Raw genomic sequence first — 13,445 nt, 5'->3', positions numbered from 1 at the left:
TCTTTGAACTTGTTTTGGCGCTTTTTATTTTTTTTCCTCATTTTATCTTATTGCCGACCATTGTTTACCAGATTTCCTGCTCTTCAGTTCGGCACTTTATTTTGCGATTATTAGTCATTGCGATAAATGTGACATTAGCCGCCATTTCAGTAGTTGTGTTTAATTTCACGGTTTGCGAGGGATATACCTGTAAACTCAGGGGAGTCTTGGCTTCATTTCATTAATTCTGTTTGCATCTCAAATTAGCCTTGAAATTAGCAGCATCGTAATGTGTTACTTAGGGGCATCGCTCTGCAACGGTGGTCAGCGGAGCCTGGCTGCTAATGGCTACCACCCTGCCATAGTCAACACATTAGTCTAAAATGCTTGGGCTTTATTGCCTCCACTGTGCAACAAATATTCTTTATTCTTTTATACTATTTATTTCACTAAAGAAAGGCTAGACCCCAGTGATAAGATGATCATATAATCTATCCCGATCCTAAAACCCTCAGCGGTCAGATATAGTCTATGGAGCAATTAGACAGAGAGTGTTCAATTTTCCTGCAGCGCCACCACAGGTGGAGACAAGGCATTACACAGTTGGCTGATTCACGCATAGACAAGTCCATCTTTTTAAACAAAGAAAAAAGAGATCATCTCGCCACCTCATCATGTATAGCAGGCACCATAGTATAAGGTCCGGAAGCACGGAAACATGGAGCCGCTCCTCCATGGTAGCAGCGAAAAGTTGAAGGAAGAAAATCCAATAAAACTTAACGTTTATACGTGCACATTCAAAAAGGGGGGGGGGGGGGGTGCCACATCGGTGGCAAGTGACATGTCACTCATAAAACAGGAGTGAAACGCAGACACGTTTCGAGCACACACTCTTAGTCATGGCCATGACTAAGAGCGTCTGCTCGAAACACGCCGGAGTTTCACTCCTGTTTTATGAGTGACTTGTCACTTGCCACCTAGGTGGCAACCCCCCCCCCCCCCTTTTTTTTAATGTGCACGTATAAGCGTTACGTTTTATTGGATTCCTTTCCACCGGGAGCTGGATTTTCTTCTACTTTCTGCCATCTTTTTAAAGGGGTATTCTGGCCAAAGACATCTTATCCCCTATCTAAAGAATAGGGAATAAGATGTCTGATCGCGTGGGGGGGGGGGGGGGTCACCACTGCGACCCCTCGCAATCTCCATGCAGCACCCACATGCTATACAAGGCTGCTGCTCCAGTCTCGGAAACCTCTGCGTTTCCGGGACTAGAGATGTCACGCCATGCCCCGCCCCCTCCATTCATGTCTATGGGAGGGGGCGTGACGGTAGTCACGCACCCCTCCCATAGACATGAATGGAGGGGGCGTGACGTATCGGCGAAAACTAGAATCGAAGTGGAAAAATTCAACTACTAGTTGTGTTTAGTTAGAATAACATGGCTGCTTTCTTCCTAAAACTGCATCACGCCTGTCCATGGGCTGGGTCTGGTATTGAATCTCCAGCCTGTTAAAGCGCTTGCCCAGTGAAAAAATAACTTATCCTCTAGCCACAATATCTGATTGTGGGAGGTCCGACTGCCGGGACCCTCTGCAGTCCCCAGAACGAGACCCCGGATTTCTAAATGTGAACGTGCTCTCCATTCATTTGTATGGAAGTGCCAGAGATGCCAGAGTGCTCCCATAGACATGAATTGAGTGTGTGAAGTCTACAGCACGCGCTCTCTCTCTGAGAGCCGGTCCCCCGCAATCGGACCCCCGCAATCAGATACTGATCAGGATGTTATTTTCCACTAGCCATCCCCTTTATGTATAAAGGGCTGAGCTGCAATACTTTAAACCACCTGTGGACAGTGGTGACACTGTTTCTTTTTATGGAAGAAAGCAGCCATGTGTTTCTAATGCTGTATACAGCAGTGGTCTTCAACCTGCGGACCTCCAGATGTTGCAAAACTACAACTCCCAGCATGCCCGGACAGCCAACGGCTGTCCGGGCATGCTGGGAGTTGTAGTTTTGCAACATCTGGAGGTCCGCAGGTTGAAGACCACTGCTGTATACCCTCTGTAAATCAAGTGACCCCCTTAGTCAACTGATCCTGACAAAACCCATAGGATCCAATGACCAAACATAGGGGGAGATTTATCAAAACCTGGAAAAGTCCAGTTGCCCATAGCAACCAATCAGACCGCTTCTTTCATTTTTCACAGGCCTTACTAAAAATGAAAGTAGCGATCTGATTGGTTGCTATGGGCAACTGGGCAAGTTTTCCTCTGCACAGGTTTTGATAAATCTCCCCCATAGTGTTCAGTTAAATAATATATTGGTGTTAGATTCATATATCTATATATTATTATTTTTTTTTTTTAGTTATGGAGAAATTCATAGCGTTCGCGTCCTTGGCGAAAGGTTTTGTGCGTTTGTTAACTTTAAGTGCCCTATTGCAACAGCAAGAGCACTTGAGGCATTGCAGGTAAGAGTTAATTTAAGATACATGTATTCCTATTGAATACCCAGTAAGGGCATCTTTCGAAAATTCAGGGACATGCGTAAATTAGTGTGGCCCGCTGTACCTTCAGCAGAAAAACATGGGTGTAAATGAGTGCATGGCTAGATGAGGCTAGTCATCAGGATTCTAGGCATACCTTTTTTTTTTTTTATCACTGTAGTCCAGTGTTTTCCAAACAGGGTGTCTCCAGCTGTTGCAAAACTACATGCTGGGAGTTGTAAAGGGACATGGGCTTCATATAAAGGGACATGGGCTTCATCAACTGGTGCCAGAAAGTTAAACAGATTTGTAAATTACTTCTTTAAAAAAAATCTTTACCCTTCCAGTACTTTTTAGCGGCTGTATGCTACAGAGGAAATTCTTTTCTTTTTGAATTTCGTTTTTTGTTTTGTCCACAGTGCTCTCTGCTGACATCTCTGTCTGTGTCAGGAACTGTCCAGAGCATCATAGGTTTGCTATGGGGATTTTCTCCTGCTCTGGACAGTTCCTGATACGTGGATAAGGGAAAACATTGACCCATGCGTCAGGTGCTGTTCGGATTTCCAATATAAAGAAGATCCAGATCTAAATGTAGCATTAAGGTACTTTGTTTATATAGCACACCAATGACGCGTTTCGGAGGTGGCACCCTCCTTCCTCAGATTGGCAGCATAGTTCCTGATACGGGCATCAGGTGTCAGCAGCGAGCACTGTTGACAAGACAAAAAATACATTCAAAAATAATATTTTTTTTAATAGAAGTCATTTACAAATGTGTTAACATTTCTGGCACCAGTTGATTTAAAAAAAGAAAAAAAAGAAAATGTTTTCCACCAGAGTACCCCTTTAAGGGTTCTCCGCCCCTAGGCTTATCTTATCACTAGAGATGAGCGAACTTACAGTAAATTCAATTCGTCACGAACTTCTCAGCTCGGCGGTTGCTGACTTTTCCTGCATAAATTAGTTCAGCTTTCCGGTGCTCCGGTGGGCTGGAAAAGGTGGATACAGTCCTAGGAAAGAGTCTACTATGACTGTATCCACCTTTTCCAGCCCACGGGAGCACCTGAAAGCTGAACTAATTTATGCAGATAAGTCATCAACTGCCGAGCCGAGAAGTTCGTGACGAATCGAATTTACTGTAAGTTCGCTCATCTCTACTTATCACCTATCCAAAAGGAACCCTGGCGTTTTGAACATTTCTGTTCAGAGCACCGGCTTCAGGCGTCGGTGGTCGTGACGCACCGCTCCGCCATTCGTGTCTATTTGAGGGGGCGTGACAGCTGTGCTCGAGTGACAACAGCTGTCATGCCTCCTCCCATAGACATGAATGGAGGGGGCGGGGCGTGACGTCACGAGGGGGGTAGGGCGATACGTCACCTTTCCAGTCCTGGAAAGAAAGAGCTTTTCAAGACTGGAGATGCAGCCCCGCATAGAATGCGAGTGCTGCAAGGAGATCGCGGTGGGACCCCCACGATCAGACATCTTATCTCCTATCCTTTGGATTATTATTTTGCATATATTTGCTTTTTACAGAGACTATAGAGATATTAATAATAATTATATGATTATTATTCTTCATCATAAAAAAGAGGTATGCCCAAAAATGTGATAATTTGCCTTATCTAGCTATGTGCTTATTTACACCTGTTTTCCTGCTGAAAGGTCTGCTTTAAAGGGGTACTCCGCTGCTCAGTGTTTGGAACAAACTGTTCCGAACGCTGGAGCCGGCCCGGGAGGTTGTGATGTAATAGCCCCGCCCCCTCATGACTTCACGCCCAGCCCCCTCAATGCAAGTCTATGGGAGGGGGGCGTGACGGCTGTCACGCCCCCTCCCATAGACTTGCATTGAGGGGGTGGGGCTATGACGTCACAAGCTCCCGGCACCAGCGTTCGGAGCAGTGGCGTACCCCTTTAACCAGGGGGCTTCTAACTTTGTCCTAATACTGATTCCTGTACAATGTCTTGTTAGAAAGATGATATTTCTCCAAATGCAGATTTCCAGATCAAGCTTAACATTAAGGAGATTTCAGCTCTGGAGCTGGCAGAACTATAAGAGTATGTTTACACTGCGTGATTCCCACGGAATTACACACAGTGAACATTACCATCAGTGTGAATGGGTATTCCGCGAGACCCGTTCACACCGAGGAATTTCAGCAGCGCACAATTCCGCCGCGGAAATTGTTCGGCGCAAAGAAACAACATGTTCATTCTTTGCACGGAACTCCGCGAGCACTGCATAGCCGTCAGTGCCGCCCAGTCCTACCACCAGATGGATTCCGCAGTGTGAACATACCCTAATACAGACTAACATATTGTAACATGTTTGTTTGGAATGAGTGTATTTATTATGGCCTGTCTCTAGCTTTTCCTGTTACATACATGGCATGGCGCCCCCTGCTGTTCTTTTATTTCTCCATTAGAATGTCCACTTGATATGCCCAGTGCAGGTGAGAAGAAGACACTTCAAAGTACGGAGATTCTTATAAGCTCTAAGAGGAGTCGGGTGGTGGGATGAAGCTACTGAGCATGTGCGACCACTGGCACATGACAGGTTAAGAGGATGTTGTGAGAGGGAATCAGAAGAACAGCAGGGGGCACCATAATAAGTAATAGAAAGCCAGTATTTAGACACATGAGCATTTTTATACATTTATTATTGTCATTGAAATGTTTTTCATGATCTAACAGAGAAAAGTAATAATTTAAAGGGCTTGTCCAGTACTCACCAATTAAAAGGCCAGAAATATTAGATCGGTGGGGGACCAGTTGTTACAAAGTGTCTATACTGCCTGTAGTACCAGATAACCCCTTTTAAGGGGTTTTCCTGTGAAAAACAACAGAATAGGGGATAAATGTCTAATTGTGAGGGTCGCGGTAGTCAGACCGGAGAACTGTGCCCCAGCTCTTCGAGAGAGCGGGTGCCCTATTCATTTCTATGGGAGCACCAGAGATTCTTAAAGGGGTACTCTGGTGGAAAACAAAACTGGTGCCAGAAAGATATACAGATTTGTAAATTACTTCTATTTAAAAAATCTTAATCCTTCCAGTACTTATCAGCTGCTGTATACTCCACAGGAAGTTCTTTTCTTTTTAAATTTCCTTTCTGTCTGACCACAGTGCTCTCTGCTGACACCTGTCTGTATCGGGAACTGTCCAGAGTAGGAGCAAATCCCCATAGCAAACCTCTCCTGCTCCGGACAGTTCCTGAGATAGACAGAGGTGTCAGCAGAGAGCACTGTGGTAAGACAGAAAGGAAATTTAAAAAAGAAAAAAAAACTTCCCGTCGAGCATACAGCAGCTAATAAGTACTGGAAGGATTAAGATTTTTTTAAATAGAAATAATTTACAAATCTGTTTAACTTTCTGGCACCAGTTGATTTAAAATAATGTGGTTCTGTCTGTTTTGGTAAATATTTTGTCGTAAGTAGATAAAAATATATTGTTTATAATTGCACTATATTTGTATAAAGGTAACGTTGTTCACAAATAGACAGGACTGTGAGTACATTCAGCTTGTTATATGGTGTCCTAGATTTGTATAAGCCTGCTAGTATTTATATATATATATATATATATATATATATATATATATATATATATATATATTTATTTTATATATATATATATTTATAAATATAAAAATATATTTTTTTATATATATATTATTATTATTATTTTTTTTTTCATGTTCTAAAATGGGAAAGTACAGCACAAGATTAGAGTATGTTCTGCTTCTATCAACAGGGTAGAGAAGTAGAGAACACAAGGTTATTGATTCGATACCCAGACAAGCCTTACCGACCCTTAGCTGTCAGCAGTTCAGAAGCACAAACCAAAGCGGCTGCAGCCAAGTAAGTTTTTTGAGCCCTCTGAGTGGCCGCCATAGTGCTGCTCGGGCTGGAGTAAACATCTTGTGTTCCCAATAAGCCGTACGCTGCCGGTCTATTTACATCTCTGTAAATAAGTAATACTGAGAATTTTGAGAAAATGTTATTTTTTTTAAGGCCACTTTGTGGCTCAGAGTCCCTGCGATGGCTTCAATCCTATTTTTGTTTTTCTGTTTTCGAGAAACCTGGGTGACATCTGGTGACTGCTCATTTAAGCTCCCGCCTGGACTATTACCCGTCTTTCGCAGACTCTGTAAATAACAATAAGGCTGAGAGACAGAACACGGACTGGCACTATTGCATGCAACCAACTTATACTGGTGGGTTAGATAGGCAGCAGAGAGGTGAAACAAATACCGCAGAGAAAAAAATATAAATATATATATATATATATATATATATATATATATATAAACAGTAGAAAAAGTAAAGGTAGCGTTCACCCCATAAAAACGGTTAAAATCTTCAAGCTTTATTGATCCATCTAAAACTGTATGCCCGGCAGAGCAGAGGATCCATGGTCAGCGCGAATGCTGAGTAGAAACGGCATGGAGACTGACGTTTCACGTCTCGCGGTTCCTCGCCGTTTCTACTCAGCATTCGCGCTGACCACAAGTCTAGATGATGAGCCTTAGAGGGGCAATATTGGTGGCTGTATTTGTTCCCCTCAGCTTTCCCAGGTACAGATATAGCATAGCTTAAAGGGGTACTCCGCCTCTAGACATCTTATCCCCTATCCAAAGGATAGGGGATAAGATGTCTGATCGCGGGGGTCCCACCGCTGGGACCCCCGCGATCAAAGCTGCAGTACCCCAGACATCTGGTGCAGGGAGTAACCTTCACTCTGTGCCGGATGACTGGCGATGTGGAGGCTCGTGATGTCACGGTCACACCCCTTCAATGCAAGTCTATGGGAGGGGGCGTGGCCATGACGTCTCGCGACGTCATGGCCACACCCCCTCCCATAGACTTGCATTGAAGGGGCGTGACTGTGACATCACGCGCCTCCGCATCGCCAGTCATTTGGCACAGAGCGAAGGTTACTCCGTGCACCGGATGTCTGGGTTACTGCAGCTGAGATCAGACATCTTATCCTCTATCCTTTGGATAGGAAATTAGATGTCTAGGGGCAGAGTACCCCTTTAAATCAGTGTTTCCCAGCTAAGGGTACCTACAGCTGTGGCAAAACTACAACTCCCAGCAGGCTTGCTCTGGGGAGTTGTAGTTTTGCAACAGCTGTGGGCACCCTAGTTGGGAAACACTGCACAGAACAGTGTATAGGTTGTATAAGAGACGATGCAGGTCTTAGACCTTGAGACGTGACATCTGGACGCAGGCCATGCCAGTCTGCCCTCCGATTGATTAGTAATCGTCTATTTCCTGCCCTGGTAATGATCACTCCGGAGGTGCGACATCTCCCTCTCCTATAATATTTGTTGAAGGAGCGCGGGCTTCTGTCCCCTTGAATCCTGTCCATGAGTGGTCTGTGCCAAGCCTTAAATCCTGCCCTGCGTATAGTCTGCCCGCCGCCTGCCTCCCGTTAATATGCTGCAGAGTAATAATCACAGTCCTTGTTGACATCTACCATTTGTTCATCCTCCTCGCACGCTCCAGCCCATGACTTCTTTCCCCTTTAATTCTGCTGCCTGAGCAGTCGGCTGGTGAACCGGGAACTAGAATGTGCCAAGGGGCGCGCACTGTGTATCAATATTTAATAATCGTTGAACTACGCTGACCCGCACTTCTGTTGTTTGAAAAGAAGGGGAAAGAATAAAGATTCTGAGCAGCTGGAATCTCAGGGTTTATGTCGAGAAGCTCGTCTATTCCTGTCTGCGTGAATACGAAAACACACACACACATACGGCACTGTCTGCGGACACCATCACATCCATACCTACCTTATGTATCATTACTTATATATCATACAGACAGCACATGGTTAAACAGAGGCGTAGCTTTTAGCTTCTGGGCCCCAATGGAAAATCTGCAACAGGGCCCCATATGCCAATTATAATACTGGTCTCTAATGGGGCAGATGTGCTTTGGGGCCCCCTTAGGCACCATGGCCCCGGTGCGACTGCTACCTCTATAGCTACACCCCTGTGGCCATCACATCCATATCTACCTTATGTATCATTCCTTACATATCATACAGACAGTACATGTCCAAGTGTGCGGATAAAAATGTAAATACAGTGACCCCCCCCCGACCTACGATGGCCCCGACATACGATAATTTCAACATGCGATGGCCTCTCAGAGGCAGCATCAACATACGATGCTTTTTCATGTCGGGGCCATCGCATAAACGGCTATCCGGCAGCGCAGACTGCTTCAGCTGCTACCGGATAGCCGTTTACGGTGCCCCATGTGGTCCGCTGACGATCACTTACCTGTCCTCGGGGCTCTGGAGCGTCCTCTTCGGGATCCCCTCCATCATTGGCGCTCTCCATCGTTGTCATCACGTCACCTCGCACGCCATCCCGTCATCCAATAGGAGCGGCGTGCGTAGTGACATGATGACGGCGACGAAGAGCGAGGATGCCAGACAGCAGAGACGTTCCGGAGCGGCGGGGACATCACGGGGACGCGGCGACAGCGATGGAGGGCGACATCCAGGGCAGCGGTGACGGGTCCGGAGCGGCGGGGACAGGTGAGTACAACTTCCTCTAACAGTGGTCTACAACCTGCGGACCTCCAGATGTTGCAAAACTACAACACCCAGCATGCCCGGACAGCCAACGGCTGTCCGGGCATGCTGGGTGTTGTAGTTTTGCAACATCTGGAGGGCCGCAGGTTGTAGACCACTGTCCTATACTTTACATTGCACGGATCCCTCAACATACGATGCTTTCAACATACGATGGTTCATTTGGAACAGATTACCATCGTATGTTGAGGGACCACTGTACTAAAATCGGCTCTGCCACATCACAACAGTTGGATACTAAATGTAATCCTATACAAAATGTATTTTTTTATTTATCTTAAAGGGGTATTCCAGGGAAAAACTTTTTTTTATATATATATCAACTGGCTCCAGAAAGTTAAACCGATTTGTAAATTACTTCTATTGAAAAATCTTAATCCTTCCAATAATTATCAGCTGCTGAAGTTGAGTTGTTCTTTTCTGTCTGGCCATAGTGCTCTCTGCTGACATCTCTGCTTGTCTTGGGAACTGCACAGAGTAGGAGAGGTTTGCTATGGGGATTTGCTTCTACTTTGGACAGTTCCCGAGACAGGTGTCATCAGAGAGCACATAGACAGGAAAAAAACAACTCAACTTCAGCAGCTCATAAGTACTGAAAGGATTAATATTTTTTAATAGAAGTAATTTACAAATCTGTTTAACTTTCTGGAGCCAGTTGAGACATATATATATATATATATAAAGTTTTTTCCTGGATAACCCCTTTAAATTTTTGCCTTTTTTTTTTTTAAGCGCTAAGAAGAAAGTAACCTCTAAAATCAGCGAGTGTTATTACTGGAGACTGAACGGCTGCACTTACGGTGACAAATGCCGCTACCGCCACATACCGGAAAACAAAGGCGTGGACCGGAAACCTTGGAAAACCTAATCCGTGTGAAGGACGTAATGAAGAAAAGTGATCCAAGTGCAATTTATTAAGAAAAACAACAAAAAAACGGACCGAAGAGATCTCTTCCTGTTTTTTCGGAAGCTTTCTTAAGCTGCAGTCTACCCATCTCCCGTTTTCCCCACCGATCTCTCTCACTTCTTTTTGGGTAAATTAGAAGACGAGAGCTGGGGAAATGAAGCCTGCACTTTATTATTGAACCACGCGGTGGACACCCGCCCCGCACTGCGCCAGCCATTATAGGCCGGTGGGACACGTACTATTCTGGAATAATGCAGACCTGTTACAGCGCTCCTTGCGAATACGGGGACTAACGCAGTATTTACCGGAGCGTGAAATTGCGTAACTGATGCAAAAGTCATAAATCCATTCCCTGAAAAACAGCATAGGGGGCAGATTTACTAATCCCGTCTGTACTAGGTTTCGGCACCAGATATGCTATTGAGGGGCTAGACCAGTATGTCCCAACCAGTGTGCCTTCAGCTGTTGCAAAACTACAACTCCCAGCATGCCCGGACAGCCAACGGCTGTCCGGGCATGCTGGGAGTTGTAGTTATGCAACAGCTGAAGGCACACTGGTTGCAAAGCACTACTCTAGATCCACACTGGCATATCAGGTGCCGAAACCCACAGCACCGTCCTGCATTCATATAGCAGCAGATCCACTTGGATGATGACCCTGCAGGTTTTTTAGTGGCCAGTAGAGATGAGCGAACTTACAGTAAATTCGATTCGTCACGAACTTCTCGGCTCGGCAGTTGATGACTTTTCCTGCATAAATTAGTTCAGCTTTCCGGTGCTCCGGTGGGCTGGAAAAGGTGGATACAGTTCTAGGAAAGAGTCTCCTAGGACTGTATCCACCTTTTCCACCCTACCGGAGCACCTGAAGGCTGAACTAATTTATGCAGGAAAAGTCATCAACTGCCGAGCCGAGAAGTTCATGACAAATCGAATTTACTGTAAGTTCGCTCATCTCTAGTGGCCAGAGGTCCTCTCCAAGCCAGAATTCTGGTGCTTTTTGGATAGTAAATCTGCCCCGTTTTTTTTTTTTACATTTTTTATCTTTTTAGATATTTATCTTTTTATCACTGTTCAATCTATTATTGCTGTTTTTTATTTTTTTTTATTTACCGTAATTGTTTAATTTTATCTTAAATCCTTTTTTTAATTATTATTATTATTTTTTTTACTTTTTCAATGTTCATTTAGTATTTTTTTCCCCCCTTTTGTGCTACCCATACAATAGGGGAGTCTTTATTTATTTTTCTTTTTCACAGTTTTCCCACTTTTCTTTTTTCCACTATTTTTTTATTTTACTTTTTTTTTATTTTCTTTGTTGTTGCCATTTTTCTGTTTATTTATTTACTCTTTTTTATTTTTTTATTTTATTCTATCCATAATCTTAAAAAACCCTCAGTTATGCAGCTTCACTGCCCCAGAATTAATCTATGGTATTTTGGCCGCGAGCCTCTGAGGTATCTCCGTATCCCCATGTTTCCGAGCTAGAAGAAGCCTCGTGTGAAGCAGCAATTTCCAGCCCTCATATAGACATGGATCACCTTCTCTGAATGTTGGAATTTTATTATTTTTATTTTTTTAAACATTTGGTGTTTTTGTTACGGCCGGCACTCTCTACATGTGAACTGCGCCTCCTGAGGACCGCAAATGTTTTTTTTTGCCTGCCGTGTGCTTGTAGCTGGTCGGAGAAGGTGACTGTCAAGGTCTTCTTATCCATGTGCCTTATTTTATATTGATTTCTTTCTATTTTTAACTCTTGGAATATTCACACTGTATTACTGAAGTGTTTACATCACTTTTTTATTTAATTTTTTTATTTAATTTTTTTTATACACAATAGGCCCTAATCGATCACGACTTCAGTAGATTTTCCCAACAACGTTAGCTACATAGGGTCTGGATCATGAAAAGTAAAGAGATGTAGGGGGTTTTACGCGCTGTATGAAATGACCTCTATAGTATGTTTATTTTAACAGTATATAATTTATTCCCGAGCACTAGACTTTTATGTGTTTTTATGCATTTTACAGGTGGAGCTGTTGATGTATTTTTAGATTTTATCATGGTTTTTGTCAGGCCAGGTTCACAGGTTCTGCTCAGAAATTCCGTTGAAGCAGAGCCCCATTGTTTTCAGTGGGATTTTGCATATGTTTCACCCGCAGAAATCCCAATTCCGGCCTCAATCGACAGAATTGATGCAACAGTTCTTTTGCGTCTATGGAGACGGCGCATGGGGAACATTTGTGGAATGTCCGCCTCTGTTTCCCGAGTGGACATTTTAGCAAATTTTTGTCCGTGTGAGCATACCGTAAGGCAGTGTTAGTATTGCTCGGTCCCAAATTGACCTCAGAATCCAATTGAGTGCAGTAAGGGATATACTCACATTGCTATCGTGCCATAGTCAAGGGGATCCAGGATACGGAGATATATGATGCTGTTTTGCAGTGTTGTTATACGAGTTGCTGATAGGTATTCAGCCCTACCCAGGAAAAAGCATAAGCTAGGCAACTGTAATGGGCACACTATTCTACATATTCCCCCAGGAAGTCAATGCACTAGCGGCATCAGTCCTGTAGCTTCTTTATTCCCTGCAAATAAAATTATGGTGTAACCACTCTTGCAGTATGAGATGCCTCCGGATTACTCCCGAATCGGTGTCCCTTTAGTTATTTTTTTTTTAGGCTGCATTCACACCTCGTTTTTACATTACCGGTGCAGGATCCGGCTGGGGGAGGGGCAAACCGGGCTCTCCCGTACCCCAGCTGGACCAGCGCTGAAATCCATTTACTTTAATGAGCCGACCGGAGTCAAACGGTGAATCCGGTCGGCTCGTTTTTGACCCGTTTGCGGTTTCCCGACCGGTCGCCTCATTAAAGTAAATGGATTTCAGCACTGGTCCGGCTGGGGTACGGGAGAGCCCGGTTCGCCCCTCCCCCAGGCGGATCCGGCACCCGTAATGTAAAAACGAGGTGTGAATGCAGCCTTAGATTGGGTACAGGTGAACTGGTTGGACGGGGGCAGCACTTAAAAAGCCTAAGGAGGTCCGTTCTGCCATTGTCTTGCCTGCAGAGTGTGAACAGGCGTTGTCCTCTTTTGTTTGGTTGTCACAAGTTTTAGGATCCATTTTGCATCCCGTGGATGATGACGGCAACGTTTTCCCGTGATATCCCCAGATATGTAGCAATACTTCTGGCTGATCATATCCTGGATGGCTTTCACATTTGTAGGCACAGAGACAGAAGCAGACCTTCCACTAGGTTTCTCATTTTCAACCCCAAAATGGCCAGTTGTAAAGGGGTATTCCACCCATAGACATCTTATCCCCTATCCAAAGGATAAGGTGATTAGAAGTCTGATTGTGGCCGACCCACCGCCGGGATTCCCCGCGATCTCTGTGCATCACCCGGCATTCTGTGCCAGGCAGCTGCTGCTCTAGTATCCGAAACCTCTGAGTTTCCCGGACTGGAAACGTGATGT

General features: G+C 44.6%; 1 protein-coding gene across 3 annotated transcripts in view; it reads left to right on the top strand.

The window, feature by feature from the left end:
• Positions 1 to 10,676, top strand: part of LOC130281628 (stress-induced-phosphoprotein 1-like) — a 111,037-nt gene extending 100,361 nt beyond the window's left edge. For 2 of the 3 annotated variants that reach the window (XM_056529053.1, XM_056529052.1), the window contains exons 13-15: positions 2,347 to 2,449; positions 6,212 to 6,318; positions 9,797 to 10,676. In XM_056529053.1, coding sequence (XP_056385028.1) covers positions 2,347 to 2,449; positions 6,212 to 6,318; positions 9,797 to 9,932 — 346 coding nt within the window. In that variant the 3' untranslated portion in view covers positions 9,933 to 10,676. The remainder of the gene's footprint in view (positions 1 to 2,346; positions 2,450 to 6,211; positions 6,319 to 9,796) is intronic. The other variant, XR_008846061.1, reaches the window with a different exon arrangement.
• The last annotated feature ends 2,769 nt before the right edge of the window (positions 10,677 to 13,445 follow it).

Source organism: Hyla sarda, chromosome 7 (assembly GCF_029499605.1).
Source record: "Hyla sarda isolate aHylSar1 chromosome 7, aHylSar1.hap1, whole genome shotgun sequence".
Taxonomy (NCBI): domain Eukaryota; kingdom Metazoa; phylum Chordata; class Amphibia; order Anura; family Hylidae; genus Hyla; species Hyla sarda.
The sequence above is the reverse complement of the archived record's forward strand: the minus strand, read 5'-3'. Positions and strand labels throughout refer to the sequence as shown.